The 24174-nt window shown below is 32.9% G+C and overlaps 2 protein-coding genes across 5 annotated transcripts; both read left to right on the plus strand.

Annotated features, from left to right (window-relative positions):
* Nucleotides 1-1512: 1512 nt before the first annotated feature.
* LOC143632253 (uncharacterized) lies at nucleotides 1513-10481 on the plus strand. 4 transcript variants are annotated; one of them, XM_077100818.1, is made up of 13 exons: nucleotides 1833-1872; nucleotides 5750-6022; nucleotides 6400-6473; nucleotides 6561-6720; nucleotides 6812-6836; nucleotides 7470-7559; nucleotides 7646-7817; nucleotides 7896-7969; nucleotides 8859-8922; nucleotides 9011-9082; nucleotides 9156-9289; nucleotides 9380-9453; nucleotides 10198-10481. In XM_077100818.1, exons 2-13 carry the CDS (start codon nucleotides 5803-5805, stop codon nucleotides 10254-10256), a joined length of 1218 nt encoding a protein of 405 aa, XP_076956933.1. In that variant the 5' UTR covers nucleotides 1833-1872; nucleotides 5750-5802; the 3' UTR covers nucleotides 10257-10481. The 4 variants fall into 4 exon arrangements, with proteins under 4 accessions (XP_076956932.1, XP_076956933.1, XP_076956930.1 ...); XM_077100817.1 differs by lacking the exons at nucleotides 1833-1872; nucleotides 10198-10481 and adding an exon at nucleotides 1513-1713 and having other exon boundaries at nucleotides 9380-9654; XM_077100815.1 differs by lacking the exon at nucleotides 10198-10481 and having other exon boundaries at nucleotides 9380-9654.
* Nucleotides 10482-11986: 1505 nt separating this feature from the next.
* On the plus strand, nucleotides 11987-17070 carry LOC143632255 (uncharacterized). The gene is made up of 15 exons (XM_077100819.1): nucleotides 11987-12148; nucleotides 12935-13012; nucleotides 14100-14149; nucleotides 14233-14286; nucleotides 14356-14408; nucleotides 14484-14556; nucleotides 14700-14761; nucleotides 15165-15233; nucleotides 15328-15433; nucleotides 15503-15573; nucleotides 15840-15940; nucleotides 16049-16144; nucleotides 16441-16508; nucleotides 16703-16748; nucleotides 16910-17070. Exons 1-15 carry the CDS (start codon nucleotides 12083-12085, stop codon nucleotides 16988-16990), a joined length of 1074 nt encoding a protein of 357 aa, XP_076956934.1. The 5' UTR covers nucleotides 11987-12082; the 3' UTR covers nucleotides 16991-17070.
* The last annotated feature ends 7104 nt before the right edge of the window (nucleotides 17071-24174 follow it).

Below are 24174 nucleotides of genomic sequence, written 5' to 3' on the forward strand. Positions count from 1 at the left end.
TCATCCTTCCATAACACAAACCACCATCATTTTTTATAAAGACAAAATCATAATGTCCATTTTCAACGCTTTATTATTGTTAATATATATAAACAAGTTGTAAATATGTGTCATTCTATACTCTATTACCTTCCAATATAGTCCCGTGTACGTATGGAAATTGATTTGATGCTTATGTAAAAATGTGAATATGGTGGAGACAATGATGTGATAGATAAGGGTGTTTAATTGATTAGGTTGTCAGGTTATTCAGTTTGGTTAAAACGAAACTGTATAAACAAAATTGAACGTGGTTCGATTTACCAAATTAACCGAATAATTTACATTATTTTAATATATATTTTTAAATATTTTTAACGTTATTTGTTATTGAATGGGGTTTGGGTGAATAAGATTTGTTTTAAAATATGTTCGGGTAAAAAAAATAAAACTTAAATAACCATACTATTTGTTAATTGATTCAGTTTTCAGGTTATTCAAACCAAACTGTATAAACAAAATCGAACGTGGTTCGATTTACCAAATTAACCGAATAATTTACATTATTTTAATATATATTTTAAAATATTTTTAACGTTATTTGTTATTAAATGGGGTTTGGGTGAATAAGATTTGTTTTAAAATATGTTCAGGTAAAAAAAATAAAACTTAAATAACCATACTATTTGTTAATTGATTCAGTTTTCAGGTTATTCAGTTTGGTTATATAAACAAAATCGAACGAGGTTCGATTTACCAAATTAACCGAATAATTTACATTATTTTAATATATTTTTTTAAATATTTTTAACGTTATTTGTTATTGAATGGGGTTTGGGTGAATAAGATTTGTTTTAAAATATGTTCGGGTAAAAAAAATAAAACTAAAATAACCATACTATTTGTTATTCATTTTAATTGGCTCATTCGGTTTGAACCGAATTCATATTTGTAAAACTAAAAGCCAAAATGAAATATTGGAGAGTTAAGTCCAAAAGCTACGTTTGTTTATTTATGTTAATATCAATTTACCTACGTGAAGTCTTGAGTTCAAGTTCTAACCGCGACAATATATACAAGGTTTCATGTGGGTCGTGTGTTGTTTTCACACTTATGGTGTGTTTTCTTCTGAAGATGAATTGAAGATAATTAAGTAGGTTAGGTGTTGTTTTCAGATCTATGATTGTTTTCATTCTGAAAATTAAATGAAATTAATTAGGTGGGTCGATATCACGTCAGTGATCCAAATAACTGTTAATATGGATATAAAAAATAGTTTAAAATTGCAAGGAGTTGAAATAGTTGAATCCAAATACACTTTCTCCATTCCCAAACATGAAATATCACAGCAACATTTGTAATCATGACTTTGAGCTTCAAAAATAATAATAATATTTAAAAAAAAACACCATTCGGCGGAAGAAAAAAGCAAAAGCAAGCAAACGATTAAACTTTAAAGCAATCTCTCTCTCATCCTCTTCATATACATACAGACATATACATATATATTATTATATACATCATATATATATATGTAGAAACAAAAGTGCAAAAGATCGTTTCACAATTTCTAACAGAATTCATCTCCGCTTCACCTTTTTCTTTCTTTCTTTCTGCCTCTAGATTCGTTATTATAATCGCCGAAAGTATTACTAATTACTAATCACTCCCTCTAATTAACGATCCAGTTGATTTTGCGTAATTGCGTCACATTAACTCAACTCAGCAGCTCAGGTTTGTTAATTATTACGGAGTATTTAACTTATTTTGATTCACTTTTAAATTATTACAACTGTACGTTAACAGTTTGATGAAATGCATGTGTTATTAACTTATTAATTATTCTTCTGTATAGATTTGCAGGTTTTGCGTCGAGTTTTCTCAGCAGCTCAGGTTATTTGTTAATTTGATTCTGTTTTAATATTAATATTAAGCTAGAATTGTTAGGCTATTAGCCTGTAAACTGTTTGATAAAATGCGTGTGTTATTGTTAGATCGGAATTAGTTCTACAGGTTATCCGATTTGTGCATTGCGTTAGTCGTAACGGCTTATCATTTGTCCGCCATTAATGAGTGTGTGTATTAATCGAGCTCTGATTATTAATAGCCTGCTCTGTTAGTTCGTTAATTGTGTTTAATTTGTTGAAGATGATATCATAATTGTTACGTGTATTAGGCATTTGTACAATACTATATGAGGTCAACTCGTTTTAACTTACGAGAGGTTGAGCTCGACTCATTTTAACTTAACAGTGCTCGAGCTCGAGTTTGGCTCGTTTTTTAAAGCTCAAGCTCTACTCATTTGTTATTTATTAATTAAAAAATTTTTATATACCTTATTGTTATTTTTATATATGTTGATAAAAATTTATATATAAAAATATCTTATATATAAAAATTTTTGAGCTCATGTAGTACCGTAAGCGAGCCAAAGCTCGACTCGAGCTCGGTTGTCTAGTGTAAAATACATACATAGAAAGTCCAAAAAGTCCAAAAAGATATTAACATTTAAAAATATACAAGGCTTGAGCGTAGGCTCGATAACTAAACGGGTTTATTCGAGGCTCGGGTGAGGCTCTGGCGTAAAAAAGCTCAGCTTGTTTTGATCTTTTTATGATGCGATCTCGAGTAGCTCATGAGCGGCTTAATATAATCGCGTGTCGGACATATTCTAACTGAAAATTTCCAATTTTATTTTAGTTCTCTAAACAAAGTTTGTGAATTCATAACGATGACGTGGTGTTGTTGCACTATTAATCATCATGCAGGATATTTGATCATCGTTATAAAATCACATACGAAACGTTCACGGACACGTCACACGTATATCAAACATTCCACTAATACTTTGTTATATATTTAAATCTAGACAAATAAGATGGAATTTGAAAACATAAAGTTAAGATCCTAATATTTTGTCCATCATGAATTAAAAAAAAATAACGAATATATATGTGACAACAGGAGTAGGAATATATCCTTTCTTTCATCTTGTTATTTTATATCTTTGAAATAGCTTAGTATGTCCGCATTATTATTGTCCATAAAATGAACTAACTCCTATAATCCTATTATTACTATATTACATAAAATGCCCATATTCACTTTGGACACTTCCTTTGTGTCACAACATTTTCTTGGATTAGACTTGACTCAATGTCTCAATGTTATGAAAAGATTGTGTCAGGTCCATTATTTGTGATTGAACCGGTAAAATTGTCTCTTCTCCACTTAACCGCTTTGACTGGCCGGTTTGATATGTAGGTCGGTTTATGTTATATATAAAACAATGAAATTTTATGATCTCAAAAAAAAAAATGTAAAACCTTTTTATCATTTAGAGTTAGCTTGATATATGAATATCTTTATTTATTTTGTATGAAACAAGGCCAAAGTATAATGGGACGGGGTGACCCCGGTCACTGCCATAGGGTCAATTTACACGATATTGTCCGAAAATTTTTATAGGTATTGAGCACGGTCACCCTAGGGTATTATGTCCGTGACTTCAGTCACCGTTGTGACTAAGTCCAAGCTTCGCCACTGATATGAAATAGGTTTATATGTAGTTGACATTGGAATTAAGAAATTATTACTTGTGAAATTAGTATATTTTTAACCATAAATTATAGAATGAGGGTCAGAGGGTGATCTAACAAAATGATGATGGGGAAGAAAAAATTTAAGTGATCAACAAACATGAATGATTTATAATGATGGTGGTTAAAAAGTAAATTCTTTTCACTTAAAAGTTAAAACTTTGCTTTTTGAAAAATGAAGATGTTTCTAGACTAAAGTCAACATACATCAATAATTTGTAATGATAAAAATAGAAATCCAAAATTTTCAGAAAAATAAATGTTACAGGCTTTTTAATAGATATTTTTTTATTTTTCATATGAATGCATTCTGTATACAACAAAGGGTAAAACTAAAACAGAAACAGGAAAGTAGAAGTAGGCCCATAATAAAGGGTCAAATTTGAATTTAGCAACTTAGAGTTTAAAAAAGTAAGATGTTTCATTTGACTTAATAGTATTAATTAACCAATTGTTTAATAATATATTACAGTAATATGTTAAATAACCAACTTAAGTATTGGCAAAGTTTTCATGTAATGCACTAGCCGCTTTGCATTTAATTATTTTGTATAATGAGAAGTGGTTTTCACACATGTGCTCACTGCTGAAGGGGTTTAATAGGATAAAAGAATAATGCAAGTTGTAGATCTATTGAAGAAATAATGTATGAATGTATGGAACATGTCATTATGTCAACATGGTACAAGTTTCTCACTCATGGTTTTAACCAAATTTACTTGGACAAAAGATACATAATTATACTTATTGTCATCATATAATATTATAGAACTTTTATGAAAAGATTTGCTGTTACTATAACTCAATCAAGAAGAACTTATGTTAGGTAGAATGAAAACAACATCTGACACACTCCTTTACTAAAGAGTTGTCTCTGCAAACATTATGGAATCCAAAGTTTGACATAGACGTATCACCCATTACCTTCTTGATATATCATGTGGGAAACCATACAGTGGCTTTGTTGACTATTTATTTAGGTTAATTCGTACAAGAATATGCTGATCTATATCTTATATCATTCTATTAAACTATTTGTTCCCTTTATCACAAGTTGTAGAGTATTAAATAGGTACACTCTTTTGAGAATTATTTTAAGATATATATGTATATGGAATATAATTTTATAACTAAATAGCTGACTTTGTTGTTTGAAATTTGCAAAGTTCATATAATATTTAATTTTGAATTGCAGATGTATGGAAACTCACGCCAGATTTATGTAGGTCAATAATTTCATAGTTAGCCATGGTTTAATTAAGTAATAGTCACAGATCTATATGAAACCACCGCCATCAATGAGATGGTGGCAAACCCATGTGACAAAGACGTTACATAGTCTTTAAGGTAGTTAAATAAATAAAGATAATGAAAAATAATAAAGGTACAAAGTAGATGTGCCTATAAAACCGAATTAACCGATAAAACCGTATTGGTATAGCCGAACCTAACCAATAATAAATGGGTCGGTTTTGAGGTCGATTATGTTTAAGTGTACCGACCCATTATGTAATATACAAATGTTAAACGGTAAAGCTCAAGTTATTCAAGCCTAAATGTCTAATAATAAGTTGTTACAACTTTGAAGCCCAAACTTTTAGGCCCAATTACATTATTTTTTGCTAGTTTGATCAAGCCCAAATATTTCATGACCATAACTAGTTCATGGTTAATTGACCCGTGACCAAACGAAATCATGTAAACCGATTAACCAAAACCAATCAGTTAACCGAAAGTTCGGTTATGATTATTGTTTTGGGCCGATACCGACCTATGCATACCGCTAAGTTGTGAACTTACGTACCTTTAATTATTTAAATTCTTTTGGATTTATATTTTTGTTCCTTAGAATACAACCAAAAAAAACATCATTTCATAACTTTTATTATGCCTTTTGTGGTAGCTATAAGTTTATAACTAAATAATGATACAATAATTTAGCTCATGGTCTGTCCAAGCTCATGGTAGCATATTAATATTGTTCTAGGAATTATAAGTGCACAAAGTACATTTTGATTCCAATATCATCATATATAATTCTTGCCATGTGCTTGCTAAAATGACCATGATTTCACACTTTTTATTGGTCTTTTGTGACCTTCCAGTACACACCATTCAACTATATATATAGAATTGCATCAATGCTTTAAGGAATATTAACATTTTTACAGATTGCAGATGACTAGGGAGCTGGTGGAATAAACTCCACTAGCTCTCTAATAATATGATGCTAGCAAAACTTGAAGCCGGGGTGGATGCAAATGTGACTAACAATATCAGTAATCAGTACACTAAGCTATTGGCAGGCCCTTGGTGGGCTCAGTTCAGATATGGATCCAACCCGTGGATGGCCCGATATGTGTATAGTGTGATGTTTTTGTTGGCAAACTTGCTTGCGTGGGCTGTTCGTGATTATGGCCCGAGTGCATTGACAGAAATGAATAGTAAGATTTATCCCTTGAACCCTTTGACTTGTTGAAATCTAGTTTTGACCCGAACGGCCCGAACAGAGTAAATGATCATGTTGAGAATGTTATATATGGATCTCTATTGGATAAAAGTTAACAAATTTTCTTTTTGTAGTGGTTAGAGCCTTTAAATTTTATAATTTCTATTACTATCATCATATTTACTTTTGCACACTTGATATTCATATAAGCATTTTACCTGTGCCACTGGCCCAAATAACATCTTCAACAATTAAAAAAGAAGTTTTGTAATATTTAGAACTCCATTGGTATCCTAATGGACCATTTTATCAGTAAACTTCAGGACCATGTGATATAATTTCCAGACGATAATTCGTAATGTTGTTTTGCAGAACTAAAAACTTGTGAAGAAGGTGAAGACTGTTTAGGCACAGAAGGAGTTCTGAGAGTGAGCATGGGATGCTTTGTATCCTTTTTTAAAAATTTATAACTTTATTTAAACATATGCAAGAAAACAATAACAAAGTTAAATATTTCCTTAATGATATATTAGCTATTCTATTTCATAATGTTTCTTTCAACTAGTGGCACCTCAAAGTTGCATGGACAAAAAGAATTGTGGCATTCTAGTTGGTGGTGTGCCAAGATCTGCCTAATGATCACACTAATTGTGTTACCCTTTTTTCTTCCTAAAGAAATTATTGCTATTTATGGTTAGTATTTCTTTTTTTATAAAAATTAATCACATATGTGTCCTAAGTCCTGATACATTCTTTTTTGCTTTTTCTTTTTTCTTTTTGGCAGGATCCATTGCACATTTTGGTGCAGGGTATATTAAATCTTACCTGTCTTCTTTTTTCCCCTGTAATTCCTAGGCCTGTAAACGACCTGAACGAACACAAACAGGGCATGTTCGTGTTCGTTCATTTAACTTTAACCGAACACCAACATATAATCACACAAAGTTTTGTGTTAATGCTCGTTCATCATGAAATTCGTGTTTGTTCATGTTCGCCCGCTTAAAATCTAAACGAACAGTTCACGAACATAAACGAACACAAATGAACAAACTTAGACAAACACAATAGAACAAACAGAAAAGAACACAAATGAATATAACTGACAAAACATAACCATGTATGTACGCGCGCACACACACACATACATACATATATATATACACTGAATTTAAACGAGCCCCTTTTATGTTTATATTTTATAAATATAACCACCTACGTATTTACTAAAATTTAAATGAACATAATGAACGAACTAAACGTGTGTTTGTGTTTGTTTGTTTAATTAAATGAACAAAAAAAATTGTTCATGTTCGTTCATTTATTAAATAAACGAACATAAACAAACTTCCGAACAGTTCATGAACTTTCTGTTCTTTTATACAGGCCTAATAATTTCTTTGTTTGAAGAATTCTTAGCCATCTTTATCATGATATTTTTGCAGGGTATTTCTGCTAATTCAACTAATTAGCATAATCAGCTTCATTACATGGCTGAACGATTGCTGCTTATCTGAAAAATATGCAGAAAGATGGTAAATCTTTTAAATCTCAAACAAATGATACACGTATTCATCGTTTAAAGTATTCATAGTTACCATAATGCTGTTTTTATCTGCAGCCATATTCATTGGATGCTGCTTGCAACTTCCGCTTACGTTGTGTGCATACTCGGGATCATTTTGATGTACATTTGGTACACACCACAACCAACTTGCTTGCTTAACATTTTCTTTATTACATGGACACTTGTACTCCTTCAACTTATGACCAGTGTCTCTCTTCACCCGAAAGTAAGTCAACCATCAAAATGTCAAAGATATTATTTCATCATAATGTTGTGAAATTAATATTATTTATTTCTGAAACAGGTTAGTGCCGGCTTCTTGACTCCCGGTTTTATGGGACTGTATATAGTGTTCCTATGCTGGTCCGCCATTAGAAGGTAAATTGTTTTATGCATTAATTTCGTATATACCGTTACAAACTTGAAAATTTTCATATATACCCAACCAAAAGTAAAATATCATATATACCCAACTTCAATGAATTTTTACGTGATGATCATTCTACCCCTTCACATTATATTTGCTTAGACCTTATTTTGTATCTGGATTTCGATCGACATCGACAATAAGTAAGATGGGCAAATATGAAATTTTGAAGTTTTAACAAAAAATAGGTAAACAAAAGTTTAAGCTAAAAATAGGTGAATAAAAAAACTTGAAGTTTGAGATGCGCATATATGAAGTTTAAAGTTTTTAGAAAAAAAGTTAAAACGATCATTTACTAAGGGTGTGTTTGGGATTCCTTATTTAAGTTGAAAAGACCTTTTTATGATAAGTAAAAAAGGACTTATGAATTTTTAATAAGGAGTTTTTAAAAAAGTGTTTGGATTAACATAAGTCAATAAGTTGTTTTCTAAAAAGTGTTTGATTTAACCTATTGATGTAAAATGACCAAAATGACATTTTTTTATAAGTGGATAAGTTGATTTTAAAAAGTGTTTGGGTGGAATGGAAGGGTGAAATGGGTTTTCTAAACCAATAAGGAGATAAGTTATCATATCTCAACTTATTCAAAACTCATTTTTTAGCCTTATGGATAAGGAGACAGGTAAAAGGACTTATTGGTTCCCAAACACTCTATAAACATAATAAGGACTTATTCTTCCTTTATACCCTAAGTGTTTTTAATGTAGTGGGTATTTTTGGTATTTTAATTACTTTGTAAGGGCATATATGACATTTTTAGTTCTGCATTGGTATAGACGACATTTTTAGTTCTACATGTGCTTATGATTCAAACTTAAACCATATATGGTGTTTTTACAGTGAACCACTAGATGACAAATGTTTGAGGAATTCGGAAACCTCAAGAGACTGGCTAACTATCATAGTAAGCTTCCGAAACAATGTTTTACTAGATAAATCAAGTGTTCAAATGCATTTAAGCGAGTGCACCTCTTATTGTTATATTGTTACAGAGTTTTATTGTTGCATTACTTGCAATGGTGATCGCCACGTTTTCAACAGGAATCGATTCCAAATGCTTTCAGGTAAAAATGAAACTTTTATATTTTAAAAGACGGTTTTCGGATGAAAATTAAAATAACATGTATTTTTTTGCAGTTTCGAAAGGACGAAAAACAGGAAGAAGATGATGTTCCTTATGGATTTGGATTCTTTCATTTTGTGTTTGCTACTGGAGCTATGTATTTTGCAATGCTGTTAATTGGTTGGACTTCTAATCACACCATGAAAAAGTAAGTGATTATTGATTTATAGCAATTTAATATCTTTGATGAGTGCAGGCCAATTGAAATGTTAATTTACTTAAATGTCATTCTTCTCAGGTGGACTATTGATGTTGGTTGGACAAGTACTTGGGTCAGGATAGTAAATGAGTGGCTTGCCGTCTGTGTCTACTGTAAGTGCTTTCAAATCGGAAAAAAAAATCGTCAAAACTTAACTGAAATAACTGACGCTTTGGTTTTTCTTTCTTTGGAAAATATCATATATACCACGCAAAACTAAAAATATCATATAGGCGCTTAAAAGTAGTTAAAATATCAAATATACCCGATTCATCAAAAACAATTTAATTAATGACCAATTTACCCTTGTTTTTCTAAAACTTTAAAAAAATTTCCCCATTTTTAGGACAATTTTTTAAACCCATCTTTACTTAATTTTTAAAAATTTTGGCCCGTAAACAGTAGTGTTCTCAAAATATATCGTCGATGTTGATCAAAAACCAAAACCAAATAAAAAATAGGATTAAAAATATAATGAAAAGGGGTAGAATGGTCATTAAGTAAAATATCATTAAAGTTGGGTATATATTAAAATTTTCTAGTTTATAAGGGTATATATGAAATTAATCGCTCTTTGAAAACCAAAAATTACGTTTCGGTTTTAATTAAGCTTCTTTCCAAAACCGAACAAACTTATTTGAATGTTTGCTATTGGATTTATGGCCCAAATTCATTGTTCTAGGCCGAAAGTTTGATGCCCGGATTTTTTAATAGATGGTTAACAAAAGGTTTAGGCCCAAATCCATTATTTTGTGCCAAAATTTTCGGACACGAAAATTTCAATCCCAAATGTATTACCGAGACTGACTTTTTTGCAATCAATTCATTCGCTTATTTTTCGCTTGTTTTTATGGTAGTGTGGATGCTAGTAGCGCCGATTATATGGAAAAGTAGACAGGTGGAGGAACCAAGATAAGAAGGTGACTGATTGTGCTTGTTTCACATTATTTACACACACACACACACAATCAAATGATATAGAAGCCCAAGAGTTCAAAATATATCTATGAAGAAATGACACATTCATGAAGTCTAAAGTCAAGTCTTTGGTTCATTTCTAATCTCTTACATAAATGTAAGAACGCATTATTGCATGCCAATTGTTGAGTTGTAAACACTGTGGCAACCAGTTTTGTATATTTTACCATGTTTTACATGTATGACTAAGAGTTAACGTCGGTTTTGGTAGTACTCGGATTTTCATCATCTTCGTATGCCTTAATATTTTGAAACTGAGGCTTCGAAGCAACAACTGTTAGGATCGGGTCTTGTGGTCATGTAGTCTTTTCTAAGTAGTTGAGGGATATGAATAAAGTAGCAGAGAGATAGTAGTAAGTTACTGATAAAATAGCATAGAGATATGTATATGTGGCACAAATCCTTTTGATAATGTGTAATACACCTGCTCTAACAAACCTATTCTCCCAGACCGTGTTAGGACAAAACTAAGATCAATGTATTTGATGCAACAAAAAGCTGAGATAATTCTATAGACTTCTCTAAAAGTTAAAAAGTAAATTATTAACGTTTCCAAGAACTAATATCCCTGATAATGTCCTCATGAAAGCCAAGTCTTTCAAGTTATTCTTTTTAGGACATATTAAATATTTTCCGGTCATTGAAGATTAGCTTGGTTTATCATGTAACAAGTTGTAGTATCACATTAGCTTGGCGTTAAAAATCGTAAGGCGTTTCAAGTCATCTAGGCCTTGAAAGTCAAAGCGTGAGGCAAGAGCTTTACCTTGCGAGGCCTTGCTATACGTATAACTATTAAAATTTAAGTTCAACAATCGACACGTCTTTAGTCTCTTTTGTATCAAGTAAACCATCTTCTTGTCATGTTTTTTGACAAGTCTTGACCCACATGTACTACAAAAAAGTTAGTTTACAATGAACTATGTTTTTTTGTAATTACGTTTTCAAGGTTTGAACTCTCACCATTTTGATAAAGTGTAGTCTTTACTACTGTTAATATTTGAGTAAAGATAAAGCTGACAAATGTGTAATTATTTTTTTTTAACAACGAATTTCATTTAATTCTTGACATCTGCTTAACTGAATTTGAACCCATTATCTTCTAAACTCTTTTAACCCAAAGTATTTAAAGGCAATTTAAATGTTAGAAAAGTTTTATTTATAAATGCCATTTATGCTAACTTAATTGTGCAAAAAGAATATGTAAAGACCGACGTACACTTTACATGAATTAACATTTATCAATCACATCAAAAAAAGTTAATCTAGTTGATTTTAAAATTATCTCAACAAAATTTATAAGTGTTAAGTCAACATTACATATATTCAACCCGTGTTTACGGGTGTTCTTCGGGTTAGCCAAGACAATTGATCCGTAATAGTTAGCCAAGACAAGGCCCATTATGCCTAAAAATATATTTAATTTCAAAACTTAAAGTTTATTCGGATTTTTCAAGTTGACCCGATACTTATAAATTAAACCCGAAAACCAACTCAATTTACTTTGGTTCGGGTTCAGATTAGTCGAATTCAGGATTTTTCAAATTGGGTGTCGTATAAAAATAACAGGCTACCCGTGAATCCGTGATACCCGACCCGTTTAGTGGTAATCTCATAATCCTCTTATAAATAACCGCGTCTACAAATAAGCAGCGGTAGTCATCATCTTCTTTTTTTTCTTCTTCTTCTTCAGCATCCAAATGATTTAAATAATAATAATAATAATAATAACAAAACCCACGCCGCCGCCGAAATCCGATCAACAACATGCCGCCGGCCGCCGATCAGACTCCCACAATTCGAACAGTGGTCATCCCGTTTACACAGCTACAAGTAAGTATTATTATTATTAAATATTCCGTTTATAGCTTTCGATGATTACTATTATTATATAATTAAATGAAATTAGCATGTTTACGGTTCGGTTTGGGTCGGTTTTGGGATAAAACCAAACCAAAACTTTTTGAAAACCGTCCGGTTTTGGTTTTTTCGGTTTTTGGTAAAAAAAGCTATTGATTCTGGGCTTTAAGTTATTATGTTAATGAGTAACTGATTCATTATTATTATTATTATATTATACATTTGAGCTAAAATATTTGAGTTGCTATGACGAATATTTATTAAATTCTTATAAATTACTGAAAATAAAAAATGAAACTTTATAAATTATGTTCGGTTTTATCACATGCGAAACCAAAACTTGTTTTCGCCAAAGTATATAACCAAACTGGCGTTTTTTGTTTCGGTTTCATGTTGATTTTGCCATTTGAGGTTAAAATTTTTGGGTCGAAGAAAGATTTGGTAAAAAGTACGTAATTATTTTGGGCCTAATTCATTTTGTTGATTCATAACTAATTGATTATTATGCATTTTGCAAATTTATTAAATTCTTATAGATTACTTAAAATGAAAAAATGTAAATTCGGTTTGGTTCGGTTTTTTATTACATGCAAAACCAAAACCAAACAGTAAAAAGTTCGGTTTTTACAAAAAACGTAAAACCAAACCAACCGTTCGTTTTTGTTTTGATTTGGTTTTTTTGGTTTTATGCACACCCTACGTGTTATATAATATATAATAATATAATCCTTTTGTTTTGTTTGTAATCCATGTGATTAGGATAAAGATGCTGACTTGTCAATGAAAATTGAAGAAGGATTTGGACCAGATGGATTGGGGATATTATCAGTATCTGATGTATGAAAGTTCACCTTTGATTTTCAATTTAATTTAGTGTCAAGAGTTTAGGTTTATTTCATCGTTCGATTTATGAAATGATGATGTGGCACGTCGCCACGTCATCAAAAAGCGAGTGCCACTTCACCGTTTAATCTGCTATAAGAAGTTGTTACATACAATGAAAAAGTTGCATATTTTCAAATTTTGAACATTCTATGTAAGAAATGATGATGTGGCATGTCGCCACATCATCAAAAAGCTGGTGCCACTTCACCATTTAATCTGCTATAAATAGTTGTTACATACAATGAAAAAGTTGCATAATTTCAAAATTTCAACATTCTATGTAAGAAATGATGATGTGGCACATCACCATGTCATCAAAAAAGCTGGTGCCACGTTACCGTTTAACCTGCTATAAGTAGTTATTACCTAAAATGAAAAGGTTTATAATTTCAAATTTTCATCATTTTTTTGTAAGAGATGTTGATGTGGCATATCGCCACGTCATCAAAAAGCTGGTGCCACGTCACCGTTTAACCTGCTATAAGAAGTTATTACCTAAAATGAAAAAGTTTATAATTTTAAAATTTTCATTATTTTATGTAAGAAATGTTGATGTGGCATATCGCCACGTCATCAAAAAGCTGGTGCCACGTCACCGTTTAACCTGCTATAAGAAGTTATTACCTAAAATGAAAAAGTTTATAATTTTAAAATTTTCATCATTTTATGTAAGAGATGTTGATGTGGCATATCGCCACGTCATCAAAAAGCTGGTGCCACGTCACTCCGTTTAACCTGCTATAAGAAGTTATTACATACAATGTAAACATTGCATATTTTCAAATTTTCCATCATTCTATGTAAGAAATGATGACGTGGCACCATTTTTTCGATGACGTGGCGATGTGCCACGTCACCATTTAACCTGATATAAAAGGTTATTGCATACATCGAAAACACATTGTTTTTACTTGCAATTGACAAAAAGATGAAAATAAGTTTTAGCTTGTTAACCAATATCTTGAGATCATTGCTTCTTAGAATAATGACTATGCATTTAATCATTTAATGAATGTGAAACTTATATCATTTGATTTAGGTTCCTGGATACACTTCGTTAAGGCAAAACCTTCTTAATCTTGCTCCTAGGTAAAACATTTCAAATAGTTTATATTTTATTAATATTAATATTGTTAAAAGGCTTTCAAAAAATCAACTCTTGTTTGTACCAGGTTAGCTAACCTTCCTGAAAATGTGAAGAATGAACTAGAAGATCCTCAGAGCAGGTAATATCGAGTTAAGCGCATTTTGGTAATTTTAACATTTATCGACGGAAATAAAATGTTATCATGTAGGTATAACTTTGGATGGAGCCATGGGAAAGAAAAGCTTGAGTCTGGAAAACCAGGTATAATATTACATATAATATACACTTATCATGTTATAAGTTTATTAAATATATGGTTATGTTCAATATTTGCAGATATATTAAAAGGCTCTTTTTATGCAAATCCGATATTAGACAAACCTACTACCGAGGCTGCTCTGATTCAAAGGTAAGATTATAGAAACCGTAGACTTTTTCAGCCGTATGTTCATTAGAAAATAAATGCAATATTTATCTGTTTGGTAAAGTTTCACTAGCAAATTACCATTTTGCCTATTAGAAAATCTGAAAAATGACTTTTTTTCTGCACAGGTACCCTGCATATTGCGGATCAAATATTTGGCCTCAAACTGCCTTGCCTGAACTTGAAACAGGTATCCCTTTTTTCATCTTATTTTGACTTATGATTGAGAAGTCATAAAAAGAAATTTTTGATGTTCAGAATAATAATATGTGATTGTATGTTTAATATCAGCGTATCAGGATCGTGTAGATCTTAGTCTAGAATACCAATTTGCCCCTCCATAAGCATTATAGAATGCATGCTCAAATTGGTAAATTTTTATTACATAGGGGCAAATTGGTAAATTTTTATTAAAATAGGTAATTAGATTATAAAACGCGTGCAGTTAGAAATTATATATTTTGTTTGTAAATTGGAGGGGAAAAATGGTATATTAATTTACCAGTTTGCCCTTCTGTAAGCATAGTAAAAGGTTGATAGTATTAATCAATAGTAAAACAAAATCATCAAGAATATTTTTTTTTTGCATGTAGCTTTCAAATCCCTTGGAAAGCTTATTCTCGGCGTCGGTTTACTTGTAGCATATCATTGTGATAAATACGGTAACTTTTCTTGATATAAATCTATTATAATATATTAATATTTCATTCTTGAGGTAATTATAAGATAACTTTTTAACTTTTCTAAATCAAACAGTGTCTAAAGAGACAGGTATCTCACATAATGAAGGCATTGAACAGATTGTTTATCGTTCTCGGTGTCATAAAGGTCGTTTGCTGTATTACTTTCCCGCTGAAAATAGGTAATTAATTTTCACTTAACGAGACTGCAAATGAAACTGTTAGATATAACAAATCGAGTTTACTTGCAGTAATGACTCTCAAGATAACGAGTCCATGTCATCATGGTGCGGTTGGCATACGGATCACGGGTCACTCACTGGTATAAAAGTTCTTACCTCACCTATATATAATAGCATATATTTATAAACTTCTGCTTTAAGCTGATATTAATGTATTTATTTATTTATATATTTTTTCTTTAATTTTAAATTTATATTAAAACTCAATAATGATTTATTATTATTTTTTTTGTATCATAATTTGTCAGTAATGATAATTTGTCACAAAGCTGATATTGATTTGTTATTTGTATCATAATTAATAATTCTTTGAAAAATATTATGTTTGGTTGAATTTAATATGCAGGTCTTACGTATGCGATTTTTACCAAAGGTGGTGTAGAAGTACCTTGCCCTGATAGTACGGCTGGCCTTTATATCAAAACAAGAACGGGTCAAATAGTCAAAGTACGTATTCTTTCTTTCCACATATACGTAGTTTGTTTTGATTAACATTATTTGTTAAATGCAAGAAAACAAATGAAAGTATTATATATTTGCTATATTTTGGTTTAGGTGGTGTACAAAGAAGATGAAATTGCATATCAAATCGGTAACATAACTGAAATACTTTCAAGAGGCCGTCTTTGTGCAACGCCTCATTGTGTTCGTGTAAGTTCACATATTTTATTTATCATGAGTATTTTCGGTTTTTTTATCGCAAAATTTGAGATCTATATTCATTTTAAAAGGGATTGAAAATGAGTAATTTCGGTTTTTTATCACAAAAATTTGGGACAAATTACATAATGACATATTGACATGTTCTATATTTATCTGAACTTTTTTATTCGAGTCGTCAAACCTTTATAAAAATAATATAACCCAAATCGATCCGTTAATATTGAGTCCAAATATATCCATATCTACTCGCCTTGATTTTGAAAATTATTTACTTTTATTTTCAGGCACCAAAAGGCGAAAAGGCAGCAGGGCTCGAACGCTCCACATTTGCATTATTCATGCAACCCGACTGGTTTGCTTCCTAAAACTTGTTCACACCCTTTAATATATAGATTAATAATTTCATACAACTTTATATAATTTATTTTCAAAACATTAGGATTATCATGCATGCCCATATTATAGTAAATAAAATTATTTTATGTGCTGGTTAAATATTATAGTTTTAGTGTAAATGTTACAGCGATGAAAAAATTTAATTTTCAGGGATGAAAAACTTGTTTTTCCAGAGTCGGGGCATGCCAATCAAGAGGTACGTTCATGACCCTTTAAACGTTAATCGGTTCAGTTTATTTATTTATTTTTTTAGAAATTACAATAGAACCCATATATATTATATTAAAAAAACAACTGTTAGTACTTAGTAATAACCAAGAAATTATTTTTTGGTTTTATAAATGTCGGGTGGTTCAGTTGATACAGGCTAACGAATCACTTACGTTTGGGGAGTACACGGAAAAACTTCTTGACAAGTATTATCATCAAAAGAAGTAGCAGCATGCCAGCAGCATTGGGGTATGGTATAAAACTTAATTTATATTTATGTTAACAGAAAACGGGTCGGGTCTATTTGGTAGTATATAATTTTTATGTAAATGAATTGTAAGTTATTCTTGTTTATTATAGTTTCCAGTTTATCATATACTGGTCTTATTGTGTGTTTGTTTTGTTCACTTTTAAAACTTTTTATGCTTACCTTTTATTTGTTTACCTTAAGAATATAAATTATAAAAAAAACCTTAGCTTTAAAGAGAAAACTCCGTGAGCCATTAAAAGAGTGAATTCAAACATGTGAACATTAACTCGGGTCTGAGCTTGTGAAAATCGTTATCTTCACTAGAAAGCGAACTCGTATTTGGCTCGCCTCCAAGGCTCCAACTTGAGTTAACTTGATGAATGTATGTTTTCCTATAAAAGTCTCAGATAACAGTATTATCAAAGTAATACATGTTTCAACTCGTACTGTATTGATACTGCCAATATACAAAGAAATGATCAAATGAGATAAATTATACGGGCCAATGAGCGAGTTAGTTCACCCGAGCCAAACTAGCTTGAGTTTTTATCTAAGTGAGCTATCATCAACTTGAGCTTGGTCAGGACATTTATACGAGATTATCTCAAAAGTTTTAACTTTACCCCCCCCCCCTTCTCCACCCACCCACCTCTGTTCTTCTCCGTATGAGAATATCACGGCACATGATCTCTTGATATTTCTCTGTATACGTGGTTGGCCCCCATAATATCTAGACTTGTAACTTATGACAGTATAACACAACCCAAACATAACACGAAAAAACCAGGTTTTTAGTTGGTTAACACGACCTGCTTTATAAAACTAGTCAACTTGACTACCTGAGCATAAGTGAACAATAATTGGGTTGGACCGAATGCGACATGATTTTGGAGTAGGTTCGACACCACACAGATAAATATGTGCAATGAGTTCGGCTTGAAGAATTCAACTTGCCAACCTGACATGATTGCATATGTTTCTTAATTCTCCAAACCAAATACTAACAAATGGAGTTTGTTTAAATTTATTGCACAAAACTAGTTATTTTTTTTCTTGTGAAGTTTCCTAATAAAGAAGGTTCTATGTAGAAGGAAACAAAAGAAGCCAGTTGGAACTTCAACTTCTAGAACCTATGACTCAGAATCTTTCTTGGACCATCCACCAAATGTTAGTCCTAAACGACTGTATTATATAATTCATATGTCAACATTAACAAATAATATATTTATTTTAAAAGTTTATATTTAACTTATTTAAACACCCCCCACCCCCACCCCCACCCCAAGTTATCAAACCCAAATAAAAAATCGAAATAAACCGAACAAAAACCAAAAAACCGAAACTGACCGGTTTATAAAAACTCAAAAACCGACATTTTAAATTGTTGCTCGGTTTTAGCCTAAAATCGAACCGAACTAACTCATAAACGCTCCTACATCGGTGTTAATAGGAGTGAGAATCCAAGAGACTTACATAGTTACATAACCGTCTTATATATTATATTAAAACAACAGGTTTAAGAATTTGAGATAGTTATACAGCTACATAACCGTCTTATGTATCACATTAAAACAACATAAACCAACGTTTGTTACTATATTATATTAACCGAGTCCGTTGTCGCTATTAAGTGACTCAAAATATAAAATATAAAATTCATATATTATATTGGTTTGAATATAAATTGCTTCCAGTCGCATGCTAGCCAATAATTCACAATATTTAAAAACACGAACTAGTCAAATAAATATAAGTTTGAAAGTCAGATAAAGTAGGAAGACCCTTAACAACCTATTTAAACAAACCATTTTTCAGTGTATATTTTCAACTCATTAATAATTTTCTCACCGGAATAATAATAATAATAATAATAATAATAATAATAATAATAATAATCACAAGAATGAATACTTACTCGTACCTTATGATGTCATCCTCGCAGTACCGGCGACGGAAAGAGAGACGTTGTTCGACGTTTAGGAAGCATCAGAAGACTCGGTTTTATATATTGCGTCGATGCGTGGCTATGCTTATGTGTTGGAATGATAAGTATGATTGAAAACGTGTAAGAATTAAAATAGTTAAGTGTTTTCTTTTGTGTATTTATGATTTTTGAAGAGAATGTGTTTAGTGTTGGTTATTAAGAGAATGATAATGTTTTTGTATGTGTAATTTAGTGTTGGTTATTATTATTATTATTACTAAGATTAAAGGAGATTCCAATTTTGTATTGAAGCTTTTATACGAGTTGAGTTAGCTTGAGTTTTTGTCGAACTGATATCGAATGGAGTTACGAGCCAATGGTGGTTGTACGGGTGGAAACTAACCAAGCTGCTTGCTAGCTATTTGAGATCATGACGATAAAAAGCACAGACAGGCGAGCTTTTTTTAGCTCGAGCCCTTAAATAAAGCTCATTTAGTTATCGAGCTGAGCTCGAGTCTTGTATGCTGTATTAATTTCATATTGGAGTTTCGAGCTCGAGTCGAGATTTGGGTTGCCTAATGTACTAAATGAGCTCAAGCTGAGCCTAGTGTCACGCTGTTACCTCTCAGACTTCGTGTGGCGCCCGAAGACCAGCCAATCGGTCCGCTTATGATGGGGGTCTGCTGGTTTTGTCCTGCCTTGGACTCATCAAGCGAGCGGCAACAGCTCGCAACCAGCGATACGTTCGTCGTGCAAGCACAACTAAGCATGTACGTCTTCTTTCCCGCTGAGGTCGTGCCCGATGAAGTCTGGGACGAGCCAACAGACCCAAGCGTTTCAACACAATTCAAGTATCTCGATCTTCAAATATTTGGTCCGTGACACTAGGCTCGTTTAATGCATTGCTAAAAATGTATTATAACAACAATTAAAAATGTATATAAATTAATATACAATAAGTGAGCCCGCTGAAAAAGCGACTCACAAGTTGAGCTTCAGCTTAAAAAAAAAGGCTCTAAGCTAAGGTTGAGCTCTCGTAAGACAAAAACGAGTTAAGCTCAACCTAGTCAGACTCGGCTCATTGTACTCCACTAGGATTTTGGTGGTTAGACTGGTTGGTCTAATATTATTGTTAGAAAATATTTGGTTGAAAAGTAAAAGGGTTTGAAAGAGGTCAATTTGGTTAGTTGGAATGATTGATGGTGGTGATTTAAGAGCATTGAATATCATTGATTAACATAAGGTCATCTTGAACGGGTGGTTTTTGATGGAGATGAACCGTGGACCGTCTGTGACGAGGAACGACACGTTCTATGAGTGCGGATGAGAGAGAAAAATGTTTACACCGTGAGTGACAGTAAGGACGACAATGGATGGTCCAATATTTTAATATATGTCCTTGATGTCTTGAGTTTCTAATATCATGTCAGTCATGTTTCTAGAGTCAATCATGACGTGTTAATTTAGAGGCGTGTTGTGAATATTATTTCTTGTTCACATTTATAAAAGACCGCCTTTATAACAAACAATGGGCTTGATAATCGTGATCATAAACATTATAAGGTTTGAGCTTTTTGCATGAAAAACATGGAATTTGAGAAAATATTATGTCAATCATGTTTCTTGATATAGATATTGTAAGTTTTACATCCTTATCATTACAAGAATGACCATCAAGTGCTAATCTCATACTTAATTAGTTAATTTACGGGTACTTTAGGATACATGTTTCGAATATACTAAATCCCATTTTCTTTCTTAATCAGACAAAAGGGCGTCATTAAAACTAAAAGACGGGTTTGATTATTGCAATCGCAAATGAAAAAAAAAGGTTTAGGCTTTTTGTATGAAAGTAGAAAACCTTGAATTCAAGAAAATATCACGTCATTCACGTTACTTGACCTCATGAGTTGGATAATGCAACTTTTTACATCATTATCAAAAAGTCTTGATTTATAAAATGACACAAATTGCTTTAATTTACAAGTACTTTAATATACGCTTTTTGAAATTATTAATCAGGCAAAAGAATGTCTTTAAAACTAAAGACGGGCTTGATTATCACGAAACCTTTTCACATATTAATATTAACCCATGAGTTCAAGAAAATATCATTTCATTGTTTCTTGATTGGGACATTGAAACATTTTAAGTATCAAGACCATGATTTATAAGAATGACCATCTAGTGCTAATCTAACCTCTTACTTCACTTGTAAGTTTACTTGTGTTTTAAGATACGCGTTCCGAATACACTATTTCTGGTTATCCCTTTTCTTTAACTAGACAAAAGATCGTCTTTAAAACTATAGACATGCCAATGTGTCTGATTATCGTGACGATAAGTCGATAAACAAGAAAAGGAACTATAAAACCCCACCATTGAAAGATTGAATCATATCTTTATAGACAAATCATATCTTCTTGACTGGATTTGCATCATATGGTCATAGTATATACGTATACATGTTTCAACTTTTTGTTCAAGTGGATATGAAACACAAAGATATATAACTTTTGATTGGAGAGAAAATAATATTGAAAAAAGTTGTAAGAAAGCAAATGAGAGGACTACAAAAGTACAAAGTAATGCACGTAGATTCATGCTGGAAAGTTTAATTGAGACATTATATGTTCAAGAGGGTAATTTTTGTTGGGTTCGTAGGCCTTGTTGGCCCGGTTTATTATATGAAGTCAAAAGAGGAGACGGGTGTGGGCGGTCGGGCCCAAGCCCGGCCCGGTTTAGATTTCTTGCATAATAATTTACTAACCCTAGTTCAGTCTCTATATAAACAACATTATGTACTTGTAATATTTGTCACTCAATAAAGATATACCTAGTTGCCACCCGTGGACGTAGGTCAGTTTAGACCGAACCACGTTAAATCCTCGTGTTCGTTTATTGCTTTCGTGTGTGTTCGGTTTCGTGTGTGAGTTTAATCCTAACAAGTGGTATCTAGAGCTTAGGTTCGAATCACACGAAGAACACGGGAACCAGCCGAGTCGCCGCCAAACCTTCCGCTGCCGCCACCCTACTGCGCTAGGGTTCCGCTGCCGTTGTTTCGCCACTATCGTCTGACTCTCGCCGCCACAGAAGCCGTTGTCGCGCGCTCGTTGTAGTTGTTTGGTTCTGTTTGAAAGCAATTAACTTTGTCATCACCATCGTATGCACCGTTGCAGAAGATGACCTTGTACAGTAAGTAGTTTCCTACTTTGTTGGAGACCTAAAATTGTTTATTTTTTTTCTTTGGGATCACGTATTGAAGTAATTGGGCAGGAGGCCCATTTGGTTTATTTTGTGGCATAGAAAAAAAAAAGAAAGAAAAACAAATTATATTTTCTTTGGGTCACGAATTTAGGCACTAGGCCCAACAATTTAGTTTAATTTGTATGGGCCAAGTCTTGAGCAGCTTAGCTTGAAAATATTTGGGTTGGGACGAGATCATATTTTGCAAAGTACGAGCCAGGAACGCGTTAATCAAGATCCTATTTTAGTTGAATAATCGTTGTCAAGTCAGAAAAAGCGTTAAAGAAACGGAGAACCAGTGCCAACCGCGTTTGTCAGGTTTATCGTTTCAGTTTAAAGTTTCGGTTTCTGATTTTCAGTTCGATATTCCGCTGCGTATAAATAGGTTGATTTTTTAACAGAGTTTAGTAGAACAGTTGTTAAGTTCAGGCTCGTGCCATTGTTGTGTCTGTCTCTGTTTTTATCCAGTTTTTCGTTTTAGTCATTGTTATGGCAGAAGACGGAAAGGTTTCGATACAGAAGTTTGACGGACAGAAGTTCGGTTGGTGGAAGATGCAGATTGAGGCACTACTTTGTCAGAAAGACTTGGATGTAGTGTTTGAGGATGAAAAACCAGAAAAGTTGTCAGAAGCAGATTGGAAGAAGTTAGACAAGAAAGCTAGGGCTTGTATTACTTTGTCGTTGTCGGAAGATGTGGCGTTTAACATCATGAAAGAAACCACAGCACGTGGTATGATGGAGGCGCTATCCAACATGTATGAGAAGCCTTCGGCAGCGAATAAAGTCTATCTTATCCAAGAGCTAGTGACAACAAGAATGAAAGAGGGTGGGTCAGTTACAACTCATATCAATAATCTTAATTCGATCTTGTCCCGCTTAGTGTCAGTTGACATTAAGTTTGATGATGAAGTTCAAGGCCTCTTGTTATTATCCTCTTTGCCCGAAAGTTGGTCGCAAACAGTGACTGCAGTTTGTAGTTCGTCTACAAATATTACTTTCGATGGGATTCGAGATCTGATTCTGGGAGAAGATTCAAGACGCAGAAGTTCAGGTGAATCATCAGGCAATATGCTAGTCACAGAAGGTAGAGGTAGGGGAAAACAGCGAGGCAGTGGGAGCAGGAAGAGGAGTCAGTCTAAGACTCGTAAGGATATTGAATGTTGGGGTTGTAAAGAGAAAGGACACTTCAGGAATCAGTGTCCGAATGGTAAGAAAGAGGTGAACGTTACAGAAGACGACACAGATGACGGGGTCAGTAGTGTTGAGAGTAGCGTTGATGCTTGGGTGATGGATTCTGGTGCATCGTTTCATGCCACTCACTGTAGTGAAACGATGAAGAATCTTAAATTTGGGGATTTTGGAAAGGTTCGACTAGCGAATGATGATATTTTAGAGGTTACGGGTATGGGAGACGTTGATTTGATAACTTCAGCCGGTACTTCTTGGACTTTGAAAGACGTGAGGGTTATTCCAAGTTTGAAGAAACGTTTGATTTCAGTTGGGCAGTTGGATGACCAAGGGCACGATGTTAAGTTCGGGAATGGGCAGTGGAAAGTAGTCAAAGGGAATCTTGTGGTTGCTCGTGGCAAGAAAATGGGTTCGTTGTATATGGTCGGCATGGTGAAAGACAAAATCCGGTTCACAGAATCTCGTGGGCAGAAGAAGGTTCGTTTTGCAAGTAACAAACCCAGAGCCAAAGTGAAGATTCAGGATGAACGAGCTAGGAAGGTTAAATCAGTTGGGGGACATCGTGACAGTGGGAGCACAGGTCGTGTTTCAGTTACAGTTCCAGGTCGACAGTGGATTAAGAAAACCAGTATTCCAGCTGTAAAAGTCTCTCCAATGAATTACTTGCTGAATATGGAGAGTGTTTGTTCTCAGGTTATCTCAGGATCCGGTAGTTCGTTACAGTGGGAGCCGGTAGGGACAGAGAATGGGTCAGGGGCAGTTTCAGCCGTGACTGACGTGTTGGAGCTCCGGGGAGCTTCAACG

Source organism: Bidens hawaiensis, unplaced genomic scaffold, assembly GCF_021521415.1.
Source record: "Bidens hawaiensis isolate Kalapana, Puna unplaced genomic scaffold, B.hawaiensis_p1.1 tig00006387_1, whole genome shotgun sequence".
NCBI lineage: Eukaryota > Viridiplantae > Streptophyta > Magnoliopsida > Asterales > Asteraceae > Bidens > Bidens hawaiensis.

Bases quoted from the DNA above. Each gene is read 5' to 3' on its own strand.
- LOC143632253 (XM_077100817.1), top strand. From the start codon at position 5,803: ATGATGCTAGCAAAACTTGAAGCCGGGGTGGATGCAAATGTGACTAAC. The intron at 6,474-6,560 runs GTATCCTTTTTT...ATGATATATTAG, and splicing joins GAGTGAGCATGGGATGCTTT to CTATTCTATTTCATAATGTT. The intron at 7,560-7,645 runs GTAAATCTTTTA...TTTTATCTGCAG, and splicing joins GAAAAATATGCAGAAAGATG to CCATATTCATTGGATGCTGC.
- LOC143632255 (XM_077100819.1), top strand. From the start codon at position 12,083: ATGCCGCCGGCCGCCGATCAGACTCCCACAATTCGAACAGTGGTCATC. The intron at 12,149-12,934 runs GTAAGTATTATT...CCATGTGATTAG, and splicing joins TCCCGTTTACACAGCTACAA to GATAAAGATGCTGACTTGTC. The intron at 14,762-15,164 runs GTATCCCTTTTT...TTTTGCATGTAG, and splicing joins CTTGCCTGAACTTGAAACAG to CTTTCAAATCCCTTGGAAAG.